This window comes from Muntiacus reevesi, chromosome 18 (genome assembly GCF_963930625.1).
Source record: "Muntiacus reevesi chromosome 18, mMunRee1.1, whole genome shotgun sequence".
Taxonomy (NCBI): Eukaryota; Metazoa; Chordata; class Mammalia; order Artiodactyla; family Cervidae; genus Muntiacus; species Muntiacus reevesi.
This window is the reverse complement of record NC_089266.1, coordinates 40255986-40275282: the sequence shown is the minus strand read 5'-3', so window position 1 is coordinate 40275282 and position 19297 is coordinate 40255986. Positions and strand designations below refer to the sequence as shown.

The 19297-nt window shown below is 40.1% G+C and overlaps 1 protein-coding gene across 2 annotated transcripts in view; it reads left to right on the top strand.

The window, feature by feature from the left end:
- The window catches only part of GOSR1 (golgi SNAP receptor complex member 1), a 45261-nt gene extending 33391 nt beyond the window's left edge, over positions 1-11870 (top strand). For both annotated transcript variants that reach the window (XM_065908821.1, XM_065908820.1), the window contains exons 8-9: positions 4472-4554; positions 7879-11870. In XM_065908821.1, the coding sequence (XP_065764893.1) occupies positions 4472-4554; positions 7879-8003 (208 nt within the window). In that variant the 3' untranslated portion in view covers positions 8004-11870. The remainder of the gene's footprint in view (positions 1-4471; positions 4555-7878) is intronic.
- The last annotated feature ends 7427 nt before the right edge of the window (positions 11871-19297 follow it).

Genomic DNA, 19297 nt, shown 5'->3' with positions numbered 1-19297 from the left:
ATGGCAACGGGACCATACCTATCAATAATTACCTTAAATGTAAATGGGTTGAATGCCCCAACCAAAAGACAAAGATGAGCTGAATGGCTACAAAACAAGACCCCAAATATGCTGCCTGCGAGAGACCCACCTCAAAACAAGGGACACATACAGACTGAAAGTGAAGGGCTGGAAAAAAATATTTCATGCAAACGGAGACCAAAAGAAAGCAGGAGTCGCAATACTCATATCAGATAAAATAGACTTTAAAATAAAGGCTCTGAAAAGAGACAAAGAAGGACACTACATAATGATCAAAGGATCAATCCAAGAAGAAGATATAACAATTTTAAATATATATGCACCCAACATAGGAGCACTGCAATATGTAAGGCAAATGCTAACGAGTATGAAAGGGGAAATTAACAGTAGCACAATAATAGTGGGAAACTTTAATACCCCACTCACACCTATGGATAGATCAACTAAACAAAATTAACAAGGAAACACAAACTTTAAATAACACAATGGACCAGCTAGACCTAATTGATAACTATAGGACATTTCACCCCAAAACAATCAATTTCACCTTTTTCTCAAGTGCACACGGAACCTTCTCCAGAATACATCACATCCTGGGCCATAAATCTAGCCTTGGTAAATTCAAACAAATTGAAATCATTCCAGTCATCTTTTCTGACCACAATGCAGTAAGATTAGATCTCAATTACAGGAAAAAAACTATTAAAAATTCAAACATATGGAGGCTAAATAACACGCTTCTGAATAACCAACAAATCATAGAAGAAATCAAAAAAGAAATCAAAATATGCATAGAAACGAATGAAAATGAAAACACAACAACCTAAAACCTATGGGACACTGTAAAAGCAGTGCTAAGGGGAAGGTCCATAGCATTACAGGCTTACCTCAAGAAACAAGAAAAAAGTAAAATAAATAACCTAACTCTACACCTAAAGCAACTAGAGAAGGAAGAAATGAAGAACCCTAGTAGAAGGAAAGATATCTTAAAAATTAGGGCAGAAATAAATGCAAAAGAAACAAAAGAGACCATAGCAAAAGTCAACAAAGCTAAAAGCTGGTTTTTTGATAAGATAAACAAAATTGATAAACCATTAGCAAGACTCATTAAGAAACAAAGGGAGAAGAACCAAATCAACAAAATTAGAAATGAAAATGGAGAGATCACAACAGACAACACTGAAATACAAAGGATCATAAGAGACTACTACCAGCAGCTCTATGCCAATAAAATGGACAACTTGGAAGAAATGGACAAATTCTTAGAAAAGTATAACTTTCCAAAACTGAACCAGGAAGAAATAGAAGATCTTAACAGACCCATCGCAAGCGTGGAAATTGAAACTGTAATCAGAAATCTTCCAGCAAACAAAAGCCCAGGACCAGATGGCTTCACAGCTGAATTCTACCAAAAATTTAAAGAAGAGCTAACACCCATCCTACTCAAACTCTTCCAGAAAATTGCAGAAGAAGGTAAACTTCCAAACTCATTCTATGAGGCCACCATCACCCTAATTCCAAAACCAGACAAAGATGCCACAAAAAAAGAAAACTACAGGCCAGTATCACTGATGAACATAGATGCAAAAATCCTTAACAAAATTCTAGCAAACAGAGTCCAACAACATATTAAAAAGATCATACGTCATGACCAAGTGGGCTGTATCCCAGGAATGCAAGGATTCTTTAATATCCTCAAATCAATCAGTGTAATACACCACATTAACAAATTGAAAGATAAAAACCATATTATTATCTCAATAGATGCAGAAGAAGCCTTTGACAAAATTCAGCATCCATTTATGATAAAAATTCTCCAGAAAGCAGGAATAGAAGGAACATACCTCAACATATTAAAAGCTATATATGACAAACCCACAGCAAACATTATCCTCAATGGTGAAAAATTGAAAGCATTTCCCCTAAAATCAGGAACAAGACAAGGGTGCCCACTCTCACGACTACTATTCAACATAGTTTTGGGACGTTTTGGCCACAGCAATCAGAGCAGAAGAAGAAATTAAAGGAATCCAGATAGGAAAAGAAGTGAAACTCTTAACTGTTTGCAGATGACATGATCTTCTACATAGAAAACCCTGAAGACTCTACAAGAAAATTACTGGAGCTAATCAACGAATATAGTAAAGTTGCAGGATATAAAATTAACACGCAGAAATCCCTTGCATTCCGATACACTAACAATGAGAAAACAGAGAAATTAAGGAAACAATATCATTCACCATTGCAACAAAAAAAATAAAATACTTAGGAGTATATCTACCTAAAGAAACAAAAGACCTATACATAGAAAACTATAGAACACTGATGAAAGAAATCAAAGAGGACACAAATAGATGGAGAAATATACCGTGTTCATGGATTGGAAGAATCAATATTGTGAAAATGAGTATACTACCCAAAGCAATCTATAGATTGAATGCAACCCCCTATCAAGCTACCAATGGTATTCTTCACAGAACTAGAACAAATAATTTCACAATTTGTATGGAAATACAAAAAACCTTGAATAGCCAAAGCAGTCTTGAGAAAGAAGAATGGAACTGGAGGAATCAACCTGCCTGACTTCAGGCTCTACTACAAAGCCACAGTCATCAGGACAGTATGGTACTGGCACAAAGACAGAAATATAGATCAACGGAACAAAATAAAAAGCCCAGAGATAAATCCGCATACCTATGGACACCTTAACTTTGACAAAGGAGGCAAGGAATGGAAATAAGACAACCTCTTTAACAAGTGGTGCTGGGAAAACTGGTCAGCCACTTGTAAAAGAATGAAACTAGAACACTTTCTAACACCATACACAAAAATAAACTCAAAATGGATTAAAGATCTAAATGTAAGACCAGAAACTATAAAACTCCTAGAGGAGGACATAGGCAAAACACTCTCCGACATAAATCACAGCAGGATCCTCTATGACCCACCTCCCAGAATATTGGAAATAAAGCAAAAATAGACAAATGGGACCTAATGAAACTTAAAAGCCTTTGCACAACAAAGGAAACTATAAGCAAGGTGAAAAGACAGCCTTCAGAATGGGAGAAAATAATAGCAAACGAAGCAACAGACAAAGGACTAATCTCAAAAATATACAAGCAACTCCTGAAGCTCAATTCCAGAAAAATAAATGGCCCAATCAAAAAATGGGCCAAAGAACTAAACAGACATTTCTCCCAAGAAGGCATACAGATGACTAACAAACACATGAAAAGATGCTCAACATCACTCATTATCAGAGAAATGCAAATCAAAACCATAATGAGGTACCATTACACGCCAGTCAGAATGGCTGCTATCCAAAAGTCTACAAGCAATAAATGCTGGAGAGGGTGTGGAGAAAAGGGAACCCTCTTACACTGTTGGTGGGAATGCAAACTAGTACCGCCACTATGGAGAACAGTGTGGAGATTCCTTAAAAAACTGGAAATAGGGCTGCCATATGATCCAGCAATCCCACTCCCACTCCTGGGCATACACACCGAGGAAAGAGACACGTGCACCCCAGTGTTCATTGCAGCACTGTTTATAATAGCCAGGACATGGAAGCAACCTAGATGCCCATCAGCAGACGAATGGATAAGGAAGCTGTGGTGCATATACACCATGGAATATTACTCAATCAGTTCTAATGAGATGGATGAAACTGGAGCCCATTATAAAGAGTGAAGTAGGCCAGAAGGATAAAGACCAGTACAGTATACTAATACATATATATGGAATTTAAAAAGATGGTAGTGGTAACCCTATATGCAAAACAGAAAAAGAGACACAGATGTACAGAACAGACTTTTGGACTCTGTGGGAGAAGGCGAGGGTGGGATGTTCTGAAAGAATAGCATTGAAACAAGTATACTATCAAGGGTGAAACAGATCACCAGCCCAGGTTGGATGCATGAGACAAGTGCTCAGGGCTGGTGCTCTGGGAAGACCCAGAGGGATGGGATGGGGAGGAAGGCAGGAGAGGGGAGCGGGATGGGGAACACATGTAAATCCATGGCTGATTCAAGTCAATGTATGGCTAAAACCACTACAATATTGTAAAGTAATTAGCCTCCAACTAATGAAAATAAATGGGAAAAAATTTAAAAAAAAAAGAAGCTTTTGTAATGTGTTGATTTGTCAGTTGTCTTATTTCATTTGTTACTTTGAATTAAAAAAAAAAAGCAAAACAAAACACAGGAAATGGTCCACTGCCTCGTCCAAAAAAAAATATCAGAAAATAGCATTGGGGATAAAGTGATCATTCAGAAAAAGAACAATGGGAAGATGACTTGGGAAATGATTTTTTTTTTCATGTTCCTTTCCAGGTGCTTTTCAAAGCTGGTGTCATTCACCTTGGTTTTCTGTTCATTTTTAAGAGTACGATGAATCCATGCATGATCGTCTTAAACATCAATTGATGAGCTTCTCTTTTTCTCCCTTGCAGCATTGCTATGGCAACAAAAGAAAATATGACTTCACAAAGAGGAATGTTGAAATCTATTCAGAGTAAAATGAACACTTTGGCCAGTATCCTTTTTGACAGTTTGAAATCTGTGTTTTGGGGGGGAATCTCCATGTGCTTCACCACTCTCTCCCTCCCTTGGGCAGATTGCCATCGTCAGTGACAGTAGAAGTCATCTGTAATTCTGATTATGAATATGCCCTGCACTTGTACTTTGTGAAAGTTCATACTGTTTAGTGCCATTTCTTAAAGATAGCATACCAGAAGTTTCATACTAGTAGATCTAGAAAAAAAAATGATAAATATAATTTCCAAATTATTCACAAAATTATTTTGCATCTTAAAAGCTCTTGAATCCGTGTTAGAACTCTACAGTGCATGCTGTTTTTACACAGAGGTCATAAATTTTGTGCTTTTTCTTTCTTTTTTCATTTTGGAGAATAAGTCAGTGGCGTATGTTTAGAAAGGGAGGGAAGTAGACAGCCACACATGTAAGCGCTAATCACTGTATTTTCTTTTTGCACAAGCTGAACTCTAGTATAGATTTGCTGCTTGTTTGTTGTGACCTCTGCCTTTTTTAGTTCTTCAGATTCCCAGTTTAAATTAGTACTACTCATATTCTGAGAAATCCAGCAGGGAAACTGCAGAGACCAAAAACATTCCGTTTCCTGTGAGGAGTCAAGCCTTTTAGAGAAAAAAGTTTCCTTTCCCGATTACTTAATAGGGAAAGGACCTATAATTTCAAAAGTTGAGTATCTTCTGATCCTAGATAATTTGAGGTCACTTTTAGTTTGATCCCTTATTTGCCTAAGGAAAAGAATATCCTGAAGTGTATTGATATTTTCCAGTTTTTGGTGAATTTTGTTCTTGCTTTGTCACCCTAAGTATAAAACCATACATCTAAAATCATTTCTGTTTTATATAGGGCTTTGCAGTTAGTAGAGTACTCTGATATACATTATCTCATTTTATCAGTACCATAAATTAGAATCATTTCCAAAAATATGTTTTAAAAAAACCAAATAAAATGGGTTTAATTAGTTAGAACTCCATAGAAAGATAATAATAGAAACCTAATTTACACTGACCTAGCGAGGAAAAGGAATTGTTCATATGTCTGTAAAATTCAGGGGTAGAATTTGGCTTAATGGATGGCTGGGATGCAGAGGCTCAGATTTTATTATCAAGAACCTGCCGTTCTGCTCTCTGTTCCCCCCCTCCATCTCTCATTTCTTTTTTTTTTTTTTTTAATATTAATAAGACTTTGATATGAATCAGCCATAGAGTTACATGTATTCCCCATCCCGGTCCCCCATCCCACCTCCCTCTCCACCCGATTCCTCTGGGTCTTCCCAGTCCACCAGGCCCGAGCACTTGACTCATGCCTCCCCCCTGAGCTGGTGATCTGTTTTACCACAGATAATATACATGCTGTTCTTTCGAAACATCCCACCCTCACCTTCTCCCACAGAGTTCAAAAGTCTGTTCTGTACTTCTGCGTCTCTTCTTCTGCCCTGCATATAGGGCCATCGTTACCATCTTTCTAAATTCCGTATATATGTGTTAGTATACTGTAATGTTCTTTATCTTTCTGGCTTACTTCACTCTGTATAATGGGCTCCAGTTTCATCCATCTCATTAGAACTGATTCAAATGAATTCTTTTTAACAGCTGAGTAATATTCCATGGTGTATATGTACCGCAGCTTCCTTATCCATTCATCTGCTGATGGGCATCTAGGTTGCTTCCATGTCCTGGCTATCATAAACAGTGCTGCGATGAACATTGGGGTGCACGTGTCTCTTTCAGATCTGGATTCCTCATTGTGTATGCCCAGAAGTGGGATTGCTGGGTCATATGGCAGTTCTATTTCCAGTTTTTTAAGAAATCTCCACACTGTTTTCCATAGTGGCTGTACTAGTTTGCATTCCCACCAACAGTGTAAGAGGGTTCCCTTTTCTCCACACCCTCTCCAGCATTTATTGCTTGTAGACTTTTGGATAGCAGCCATCCTGACTGGCGTGTAATGGTACCTCATTGTGGTTTTGATTTGCATTTCTCTGATAATGAGTGTCCATCTCTCATTTCTGCTTACTTACGTGATGGCCTTATTCTCAGGCACATTTTCTCCTCGTGCTGACAAGAGATGGCTAACGGGGTCACCTCCTGCCAGATCAAAACTTATGGAATTTCTAACAACTCTGGCACATGTTGAAAGAGGACTGTTGTTGCCCTCACTTGAGTCACTGCCTAACCCAGCCACTGGCCAAGCGGAGGGACTCTTCCCTCTTGCCAGCCCTGAGTGGGTATGTACACCTGACAGCAGAGGACAACATCAGCCCCACCCAGTTACATGAACTGAACTAGAGAAGGAGCAGCGAGATTCCCCTAAAAGATAAACTAGGTAGAAATGTGTTCACTACAGACAGGGTTTCCTTCCTCTTGTCAAAAGTTTTCTTATTTCTTCTAAGGGCAGTGTTGACCCTTCTTGTACCAAGCCAGAAAAGATTAAGCATCTGCTTTGTATAAGATTTGTACCTGACACCATGTAAGTTTTTGTAGTCAGAAACCACTGCTGGACATGCAAAACAGTATAGGATGCACAGGCATGTGCTTGGATTACAACATACTACCAAGTAAGATAGGAAGATACTTTACAATACCAAACAAAATACAGTTGTGACTGCTGTAAAACTCCTGAAACTGAAAGTTTCCTCTTTCCTTTTGTTGCGTTCCCCACAAAGGGCCGTCAGAGCAGTTTAACCCACCTTCTGACCCTATTCCTGCCCATTCCTGCTAAGTGAATTTAAAATTTTTAAATAGTTAACTAAATGTTTGATTATATAGACCCTTAGAGTTTGTTCCCACCAATTGTCTGGATCCAGGGGGGCTTATCACCCTGTGGGGAGATCATGTACTCCTCAAAACCCTTCTGGAAGAACTTCCCTGTCTCCTCAGGAAAGGGATCTAAGAGAGAGAGAGAGAGGAAGAGAAGAAAATGCAGGATGGTGGTGGTGGTAGCTGGCTGTACCTCTGCCTCCCTGCCCTGCAGGGTTCCTTCATTCCTGACCACACTGGCTCCTACCTGGACAGTAATCCCTCAGTACATGGCAGCAGTCATCACTGCTATCTCCTCCTCTCTCTCAATGTTTTCCTTTTTGTTATTCTTACTCGTGTCCTGCAGTGCACCAAGGGACTCAGATTTGCCTGGGCCTTTGAGCTCAAGGCATTGGTGTGTGCCGCAGCTCCCGCAATGCGATTTTCTTCCCCTCTGCTTCTTCTCATCATTTGTCTTTCTGGGCTCGACTGGTCTCTGTTTTTTGTGATTCCTGTGACTTTTCATTAAAGAGGCTTCTTCCACATATGACCTTAATAAAGATTTCCCAAAGATCGTTTTCCTGCTGTGAACAGCCTCATCCAGCGAATCAACCTTAGGAAGCGACGAGACTCCCTCATCCTGGGTGGTGTTATTGGCGTCTGTACCATCCTGTTGCTGCTGTATGCATTCCATTGATGGGACATCTCCAGGGACTCTTGACAGCCACCACTTTCACACCCTGATCCAGAAGAAGAAAAATAGGAAGGAGAAGTTGACTGACCTGCTAATCAGCCTGACCGGCAGGATTCATTCAAGACTGATAGTGATGGACTCTGACATGGTCAGGTTGAGCGGAAGTCACAGGTTTTCTGTGCTATCTTTTCTAACACACATTTCCCTCTGTTTTTAGTTTCTAAAAAAAAAAAGATGTTTTGTCTCCCCAAGAGGTAAGTAAACCCATCAGAAACAGAATTTCCCTGCTTCGATGATAGTGTTGAAGGCTGATGACAAGCCAGGTCATGAAACTGGACTCTTCAAAAAACCAGGTTTCTCTATATCCAAAGACTGCTTTCCTTTCAGCCACCAGATGGAGTTGTGAATAAAAATAGCTTTCTCCTTTTATTTTACACTCATGATGAGAAATCCCAAGTCATTTCTTGATAATCTGTGCTATAAATTTCTACTCTTTGTCCCCAACTTTTTTGGTGTTCAAGGAAAATGGCAATTTTCAAAGAATCTTTGAGATTTTCACAGGCCATCTTCAACACAGTTGAGGTTATCTGAAACAGAAGACAAACACTGCAAAAAAGACTTTATCTTGTTTTTTAATCATGCCCACACTCGGGTTAACTGTATTCCTGGAAAAACCATCAAGAATGACAGGCTTTTTTTTGGTCAGTCATTGTTTTTTACTTTTTGTTAATTTCTTCTATTGAGTAATATCTATTACTACAAGAAAACAAAATTCCAGTTCTATCACGACAAAAAGCCAGTCAATGCCCCTAACTTGTCCTCCTCATGTCATGATTAACACTGACAACCAAGTGAGGAAAATGCTTGATTTTCCTTGTGATCTCTTCAACAAGCCACATGTAAAAAGACACTGAGTGAGGGGCCACCATCCAGATGATTCCATTTGTAAGTGTTCCACATGTAGGAGCAAAAGTTTAAGAACCCCTGTCTTATGTACCAGGAATTCTGTGTTCTGTGAAAACCTATTCATTCCAAATCTGTTAGGCTTTCCCAAACATTCATAGAATGAGGGGCTTTACTACTGAAGGAGAAAATACCAGAATCTGTTTCTGTCTGCACTATCAGAATCTGTCTTCTGTTACCACCCTGGACAGTGACAAAATCTTAAACCACCCACCAGAATTCTTTTCAAGTTTAACCATTTCCCGGTTTCTGTAAATGTTACGACTTTTCTAACTGAACTACCGACAAATAGGTTGAAGACTTCCAACATCTGCTGTTCTTACCAAGAAAGAAGGCTCCTCTTCACCTCTGGAATGCACTGTGGTGTTTATGGTATTGGTTTGAGACCATGCCACAGGAAATAAAAGGATATTAGCATGTAGTTCTTCACTCCATCACAGTGTGTTGATGGTGACATTCAGATGAACTTGATTACAGGCTGATCAGTAGACTAACCTCTGATTGGGTACAGTAACTGAGAGGTTTTTCATTCTGGCATTAGAGTTTCATTATGTTCTGGGTATGAAAAACAATTGATATATTTTTTTTTTAACTATGGGGTTTATTTTTCTAAATATGGGTTGATTAATCAATCAGCTGATTGGGGATGCCCTTAAAAGAAAATATAAGTTTTCCCACTGTGAACCTTGAAAGATCAGAGAAGTAAATTCATTTATTAAATTGTCTCCTGGGAGAACAAAACTTCTCTCCCCTGACTCTTTGTTTATCTTTGATTTTTCAAAGGGTCTTGATCGGTGGTTGTGCCTCAGCTAGAATTTGTGGGACTTTGGTTGCTATATAGTCAGCATTTATAAAAATCTGAAGTATCATAAATAAAGTTATTTATTTAATTATACTACCAGTGTTTTTTACTGGTCTGATTATTTGGTGTGTTCATGAAAGCCGATGGTGGCATGAGAGTAAAACTAGGACCTGGGCTAATCTAGCTTGCTGCAGCTGAGCAAACAAATGCTTTTGATAGCTGGTAAGCCTTTCCATTGGGATCATGCTTAAATGAAGTAATAGAATTATGTTGATTATTTTCTTTATGAAAATAAACAAGTTCTTCTAAGGAAGTTGAATAAGTGTGGTGTAGATGTTGGTGTCAGACAGGTCTGACTAACCTCTCAATGGTGTAACCCATAGTGAGGTGACCCAGGGCCGCACATAGGGCTCGCTTCTCCTCTGGTTCCTTCCTTTGTGGAAGGAAGCCTGGAGGAGGGACAGGCGTGTGCCATCGACAAGCAGAGGCTCCCTTTGGGTCCCATGGTGGCTGATTTGAGCGCTCTTCAGTTTCATGCCAGTTAGCCTTTTTTTTTTTTTTTCTTTTTTTTTAACAGCTTACTTTTCTCAACCTTTTGCTGTTGTTACAAACCAGTTACTAGGCTCAGGGGCCAACAATAAGTTGCTTATTGGAGCCAGGTGCAAGGAGTTTTCTATTCCTGGTCCCAAATGTTGCCTGTTACAGGAAGTTATTCTCTCTCAGTCATGTCTTACATAACCCGTGTAAATCACTCAGAACTTCCCATTTCACTTGAAATGAGAAATCATGGTAACAAAAAGGGCAGGAGATTTCAAAAAGTATAGTCCTCTGAGAGTTTGCTTTACTGTGTGCCAGTAACTTTAGTTTAAAATGGTTAATGAATCTATTACTCAAGTTCAAGCCCAGATATTCAAGTACTTTAGTTGATCTGTCCTGGGTATTTCTATATTCTTGTCACTATTAACGATACTGAGGGAGTCCCTGTAACAGGCAGCATTGCTCACCCATATTTTTCTAAGGTTAGAAAAGGGCTTTTCTTCTCCATTCTTCCTTTCTCCTGCTTGCCAAAATTTTCTAGAGAATGTCTTTTTACATCCTGCCCAGCACTCATATCAGCCATGGGAGTATGACCCTGAGAGTGGAGATGGGTAATGAGAGAGAGAAGTCAGCATGAGGGCATTTTTGGTACCTGGAACCAAATAATACTGACTCTAGTTCTTTCCTGTTGGATGCGGAATAGAAAAATGTACTTACTGAGCCTTTTGATGCAATGACTTTTGGCCTCTGTGGAACTAAAGCACCTTGGACTTGCATTCCCACCATGAATTTTTCTGTTTCATTGTTAATGATCTCAACCTGATGAAAAGAACTTTAAAGAACTGGACTAGCCTTTTTGGTTTTCTAATACCTCATGTTTGATCACTAGCCAGATATGATTTCTTGGAAACTGACTGCATTTTCTAACTTGCAATATGAAGCTATTGAGGGTGAATGGCCATGTCTAGTGTTACACTGAATTTTGTGGCAAATGTAAAGAGGAAATGGATTCTACTGGGGATTTAAATGACTCTATTCCATTCTTCTTTGGGGATAGGAGTTGTTTAGCCTGGTCTCCAAAAAGATACAGCTTTTCATCATGATCTTTATAAACTAATCTTACTCCTTTATGAACCTGCATACCCATAAGTTTTATAGGGCAAAAGAAAATCAGGAACCAGTGACTCTGAGGATGTTACTGGATGAGAAGCTGAGACAGCTGAGCCATGTCCTGAGGCATCTTATTTTCTTTGTGTCTACTGCAAAGTGTCACTTTGGTATCAAAGTATTTGCATCTATTCCTATCCTATTAGCTCTTAGAGAGGAAGAGAAATCAATTCCAATCACACTTTACCATGATGGAAGATGTTTCCTCATGAAAAAAATGCCAATACAGATTTTAAAAAATCTATTCCAAATGCACTTTTTAATTTTTTGCTTTTAAAATGGCTTCTTGGAACCAGGTTTATTGTATTTGTACTTCATTTTTGTTCTCATCTAAATGTGCATTTTCTGACTGTATAGAAGAAGCTTTGTTATGTAATTTAATAATAAATTAGAAATCTGTATAGTGTGTCTGTGGTTCTTTGTATTGGAACAGTACCATTGAGGCAGTTTAGGAGAGTGATTATGACATCTTTGGTGTTAATAAGTGTTTCTCACAGCGTTCTGAAACCCAAGGTGAAATAATACGGACAATGGAGCTAACAAACTATCATTCAAAAACATCATAGGAATATTCCACTAGTAATTTAGCCCAAGAAGTGAAGGAGAATCTCTCCTATCAGAGTGAAACTTCAGGAAGTATGACAAAAATGTCCAATTGTAGAATTTAGCAAGAAAAACAGGTTCTTGCCCTCCCTAAAGAATGACATTTTATCCTATAGATCAGGAATTAGTTCTCTACCCCCAGGAATTTGAGAATTCCTCATTTCCCATTGCCTCTCTAAACGTTGGCACTCGTGTATTCTGCATCCTTTTTAAAAATAACAGTAAAATTGAGATATAATTCACATATCACAAAATTCACTCTTTCGAAATGTACTGATGGATTTTAGTATGTTAGTTGTGCAGTCAGCACTACTGTGTAACTTTAGAACATTCACATCACCCTGAGCAGAAACCCTGTCCCCACTGGTAATGATTCCCCAGTCCCCTGTATCCCTTGTATCACTGTTTTTCCTTTGTGGGCCACTCCAACTTTTCAAAAAGTTGCTCAAAATCAGAGTGGACAGTTAAAAAAAGATTTGAATCTTGAGGGCTCTTTGCAGTTCTGTCATAGTTCTGCAAAATATATTTTAACTCATGATCAAGAAGCTATAGAAGAACTACCAATTTTGCCTGATTTATAGGCAATGCATTTAGAATATTTAAAGCCCAGTGGCTCATTTTCAAGGAATGCTAACTACTAGCCAAGTGGTTCATAAAGGGTTCTTATTTGTAAGTTACTATTTCTTTATGAGAACTAATTCACTGAAGTTGTAGGGAAAAAAAAATTATTTTTAAAGTGTCTTTGAACCAAACTTGCTGCCCATTTCTTCTAGTTTAGAACATCAGAGGTCTTCCTAGAGGATGAGAACTGAGCTGATCCTGAAGAAGCACCTCAGGACGGTCCTCGGTCAATGCCACCCAGACCATGTTGTGGTTGGTGCCTTTCCCTTCAGGTGGCGTGGCTTTAACAGGCTGCCAGTTCCTACTTAACCTGGATGTTCCTTAGGATCCGAGGTTCTACCCCATCATACCTCCTCTGCTACCAGAGATGCCTAAAAGTTAAAAAAAAAAAAAAAAAATGTCAGGGAATCTCACCAAAGGTGTTTGCTTTCAGGACGTTTTCTCTAAAGCAAGAGCCATGAGAAAAACAAGTGTATTCCTCCTCCTTCCAAAGACAGATTTGCCGACTGAGTTAGAACAGAGAGGAATACACTTCAGCCCAACACCTTCTGCTCCACTCGGCTAAGATTTCCCACTTTGGCAGAGCTGATGAGCTTGCAAAGCTCTTTATTACTAACTCTCCAAAGACACTTAAAAGCCAAGAAGATTGGGGGCTGAAAGGCTGTCATAACTTTCTGCTTAGAGGAATCCCAGAGATCAACAGTGTTCTCGTCATCCTTGTAAAATTGCCTACTAATTTGTGATCCTGATCTATGCTATTCATTTTCCCTCCTTTGAGATATACAGCTCTTTAGGAAACAGTCACTTTCTCTTAATTAGTACATTTCTTTTAGATTCTTTCAAGCATCCAGTGAGTCTTTTACTGATGAAACAACTTACAGCTTGAGGGAGAGCAGGCAACTATAGTTGGAAGCTCTTTTTAACCCAGTGCCAAGAAAATACGGTTTAAACATAATTATTTCCTGCAAAATGACAAGTTCTCTCTTAGTAAATGTGTCATTTTTTTTTTTAACAGTTCTCCTCATTAAGGATAACACACACAGACTTACCTGGTGGTCCAGTAGCTAAGACTCCATGCTCCCAATGCAGGGGGCACAGGTTTGATCTCTGGCTGGGGTAATAAGATCCTTCATGCTGCCAAAAAAAGATAACATATTGAGAATATAGCATTTTGGGGGGTTTTGTCCTGGAATCAGTTCTAAGTCCTCTCCCACAAGCTGGGGCCCTGTGATTCACTTCCAAACCACACACAGCAGCCACACTCTAGACAGGGTGCTCTGCCTCCCATCTAACCTCTCTCCACCGGCTCTGCACATAGCTGCCTAGTTTATCTTCCTAAACAAGTTCTAATCTCTCATCATTCTGTTCAAGAATATTTGGCAGCTTCCTTCCATCCTTGCCAATGTATTATAGCACATTAACATGTGGAATGTACACCCAGTACTTTGCTTTGTACATGCATGCATGCATACACACATCACGCATACAAAATCCTGTTGTCTTAGTGAGGGAACCTTCTCCTTTAACATACAAACAAGCCCAAGAGATCAGAGTCCTCCTGATAGCCATCAGCTGCCCTTTGCCTAACTAGTGTTTCCTTCTCTCTCGAGAATCATCAGAGCCACCGGGTGCAGTGATGGAAAGAACAAGGCATGGAGTCAGAAATCCTGTATTCTGGCACTGGATGTGATGCTCTTAGACCAAGGGCAAGTCACTACACCACTCTCAGTTCAATTTTCTTATCTACAAAATGGACTCTAGCAACTTGATGCAGCGGTTGAGAGCAAATCAAAATAACAGTGGGACAAAATTGCTCAGAATGTTTTCAAGAAAAATGTGGGCTGCTCAGACAGTAAAGAATCTGCCTGCAATGCTGGAGACCTGGGTTCGATCCCTGGGTCAGGAAGATCCCCTTGAGAAGGGAATGGCTACCCACTCCAGTATTCTTGCCTGGAGAATTCCATGAAAGGGAAACCCAGCAGGCTACTGTCCATGAGTCACAGAGTCAGACATGACTGAGTGACTTTCACCTTCACATCACATATATAAAGATGTTGATAGCAGCATTGACTGTAAAAGAAAGATGGTAAGTAGCCTAAATATCCATCAGAAGGAGGATGGGTAAATAAATTATGCAAATCTCTATCGTGGAATACTATGCAGCTGTTAAAAAGAAAGGCAACTTGCTATGTACCGATATTGAATGATCCCCAGGATATGTTAAGTGAGGAAATGATATGCCTCTCCCCCCAGGGAATATTTGGCAACCTCTGGAGACATCTTTGGTTGTCATAACTGGACTGGGGTGGAGAAGGGTGGATGCTTCTGGTAGTGGGTAGAAGCCAGAGATGCTGTGAAAAAAATTTACAGTGCAAAGGACAGCAAAGAGTCATCAGGCCCCAAAATGTCAGTGGTGCCAAGGTTTAGAAACCCTAGCTCAAACTGCATTCATCTTAAAGTTGACAGTATCTCCCCAGACTTGAAGATTACTCAACTGTGTCCCAGCACCACCGATTCCTCTTTACCACCCTTGACTGACTGGAGCTGCTTAACGGACCTAGGTGGTATCGTGATCTTCCCCTCCCCTCCTGCCTTTCCTTCCTGCCTCATCCCATCACTTCTTCACCTCTGCAACACACACATTTGCACCATCCCAAGTGATCTGACGTCCCAAGGGCTTTGTGAATTTCCTCTTTTGGAATGGCCTCCTTTCCAAGCCTGCCTGTGAAATGCTTGCTTCTTGCTTTTAAACTCTATGTATGGGAAGTAACTGTTTATTGGGTATGGCGATTCCTTTTGGGATGGCAGAATGGAAACGACATATAGGGGACAACTGCACAATGATGGGAATGTTTTAAATGCCACTGAACTGTGCTCTATTATTTTTTCTCCTTTTTCCTCTTTTTTAAAAAAGTTTTTATTTTATATTGGAATATAGCTGCTGAACAATGTTGTGATAGTTTCAGGTGGACTGCAAAGGGGCTTAGCCATACATTTTTTTAATATGGACCATTTTTTAAAGTCTTTATTGAATTTGTTACAGTGTTGCTTGTATTTGGGTTTTTTGGCCCCCCGAGGCATGTGGGATCTTAGTTCCTCGATCAGGGATCAAACCTGCACCCCTTGCACTGGAAGGTCACTGGACCACCAGGGAAGTCTCTGAATTGTACACTTTAAAATGATTATTTTTAGTATATGTATGGCCGATCCATTTTGCTGTACACCATTATACACTAAACTAGCACACCATTATAAAGCAACTATACTCCAATAAAAATTAATTTGAAATTTTTAATTAAAATCTTTTTATTATAAAATAAATGATACATTTTATGCTATGTTAATTTCACCTCAATTAAAAAAAAAAAAAAAAAGACACTTAAATGGTCTTCCCTCTGGGAGGACTTTCTGACCTGCTCCTCCTCTGAGCCTGCTATTTTCCTCTCTGATCCCACAGCCCCTGTCAATCAACATAGTAGGTGCTCAGTAAGTACTGAGAAGGAGAAGGAAGGAAAGAAAGATAAATGGAAGGACCTGGTTGCCCTGCATCGAAGTGCAGCGGTCATAATGCTAGAAATGAATGTCGTCAGATACCACGGCCTCTTCATTAACTGCCGCCTCCCTGCTTTACTGCAGCCGAGCCCTTCAGGTTCCTTTTCCTAGGTTCAATCAGGGAAATTAGGCACTGTGAGCTGATTGATCCACACTGGTAGGAAACTAGAGCTCTGGACTGTTCATGAGACATTGAGGATTTCACATATCGTATTTAATCATTTACGGTGGTGACGTCTGGGCTCTCTAAGACCCCGTCAGGCCAACTTGATAGTTTTAATTGAAGTGAATACCATTCCAGCTTTTTAATTTCTTCTCTTTTCCCTGCAGAAGGAGACCTATGGCAAGAGATGCCAAGCGTGGCTTTCCCAGCCTGTCTGTGGTAAAGGATTTGGCAAATTTTCCTGTCTTGCAGACTTGCTGCTTCCAACCCTGCTTCCCACTTTGGGACGTGACTTAGGCTTGTAGGTGTTGTTTTGCAGACCCCAGGTAGGTAAGAGCTTCATCCAAGTTCATATCTTTTTAACAAAGCAATAGTGAATTAATAAGAAATGCTTTGTCTTCCTAGACCTCTTCGTGACTCTATTCTGGTCCTGCTCTTTGCTCCAACCCACTGATGAGTTCATAAAAATTTCACATAAGTTAAAATCCATCTCCTCTCCAGGGGGCTGGGTTCTATCAGATTAACACTTAACTCCAAGGAAATGTGGACATTTGCCTTAAAGAAGTTCTTTATCCCAGGGAAGGATCTATATTGTTGTCATTATTTGAATGTCATTAATTATGCTGTGAAACTTTATTTCAGCCTGAAACTCTGCATCTTTCTGTTGAAAATGGCAAATTTTTAGGGATCAGTTCAATGGCTCAGCATCTAAGCTTTTTATTATGCTTTTCCCCTCAGAATTAATGGGTGTTTATTATAGAAATAAAGATCATGTAGAAAAATAAAAATAAAAACTACATATTTATCTCCAACATTCTGTGATAATTAGCTGTTAACACTTGGAATGTTTTTCATTTTTAAAAAATATCTTAAACACTTACATGCTTATTTTTAAAATTAGGATCCTATGGTATGTATTATCTTGTGACCAGGTTTTTTCATTCAATACAGCATATAGAGCCTTCAATGTCATTAAATTTTCAGCCACACCATTCTTTGCAATGGTTGTGTTGAATTTCATTATGCAGATGCCTCACTCCTGATTATTTAATTGTACAGATATTCCAATATTTAGATTGAAAGCAAAAGGAGAAGGGGGTGGCAGAGGATGAGATGGTTAGATAGCATCACCTACTCAATGAACATGAATTTGAGCAAACTCCGAGAGATAGTGGAGGGAAGAGGAAGCTGGCATGCTACAGTCCATGGGGTTACAAAGAGTCAGATACGACTTAGCGACTGAGCAACAGCAAACACTGTTTTGGGAGGGGAGGCGGGCCACACCTTGAGGCATGTGGAATCTTAGTTCCCTGATCAGGAATCGAATCCATGCCACCTGCAGTGGAAGCACAGAATCTCAACCACTGGACCACCAGGGGAAGTCCCTGGATATAGCAGTCTTTTTTAAACTATAAAGTGATTTCCCATTTTTATCCCATTATAAATAACTGAGCAACACTTTTTCTTTTTAAAAATCTTAAAAGCAGGATACATTCTGCCAACTCCCAGACTGTTACATCTGCAACCCCGTCGTTTCTTTCTGGATGAGTGTGTGTATTTGTTTGCCTTTTTTAAACTGAACCCAACTGAGCTCTCCAGTTTGCTGTGAAGAAAGGTCTAGGCTATTGGTTGTCAATATAAGAAGGGAGCCCAAAGGAGAAGGTGCCAGAGCGGAGAGAGTAGCACTCGCCCACTTAGAGGGAACCGGATGGTTTTATGGAAGCAGGGCTGAGTGAGGGGAGCTCAGTGACCTCCCTTGCAAGATTCCTTTAAAAGGAACCACAGTGCTGTCCATGCTTTGGAACAATCCATCTCCTGTTTGTTGATTCACTACAATGATCGTTTGGAGATGGCAATGGCAGCCCACTCCAGTACTCTTGCCTGGAAAATCCCATGAATAGAGGAGCCTGGTAGGCTGCAGTCCATGGGGTCTCGAAGAGTCAGACAGGACTGAGCAACTTCACTTTCACTTTTCATTTTCATGCATTGGAGAAGGAAATGGCAACCCACTCCAGTATTCTTGCCTGGAGAATCCCAGGGACAAGGGAGCCTGGTGGGCTGCCATCTGTGGGATTGCGCAGAGTCAGACACGACTGAAGCGACTTAGCAGCAGCAGCACAATCGTTTTCAATCCTTGTGGCATATTAGAATCACCTGGGAAGGAGACCGTTAACTATATATTGAGTTGACCAAAAAGTTCACTCAGGCTTTCCATTAACATCCTACTGAAAAACCCGAATGAACTTTTTGAGCATTTATGAATATGAATATGAATATATGACATATATGAATATATGTATATTCCATTTCTAGGGCTTCACAGGTGGCACTAGTGGTAAAGAACCTGCCCACCACCCACCAATGCAGGAGATGCTAAAGACGTGGGTCAAGAAGATCCCCTGGAGAAGGGAATGGCAACACACTCCACTATTCGTGCCTGGGAAATCCCATGGACAGAGGAACCTGGCACGCTACAGTCCATGAGATCGCAGAGTCAGATGCAACTGTGCATGCAAGCACATTCCATTTCTACCCCCAAGAAGTTTCAGTCCAATTGCACTGGGGTGGAGCCCAGACATCGGAAGCCTTGGTAAGCTCTCTAGGTGAGTTCAGCTTGCAGCCAGGGCTGAGAACCTCTGCTTTCTGGCTTCCAGCGGGGCTGGGATCACTGGCCTGGGGGCTGAATGTCTTTAGGTCGCAGGCTGCTCTCAGGGAGTCCCCACTTCCCACTGGGGTTTACTAGAGTCATCAGCAGCTGTTTCAGAAATGCTGACACATGGAGGAAATGGTATCCCAGCTCAACGGCTCACTCTGAGTGATGAGACTGGGAGATCAGCATTTCACCTCAGCTGCATCAACCTCCCCAGACAGTCAATTAGCCACAGACTT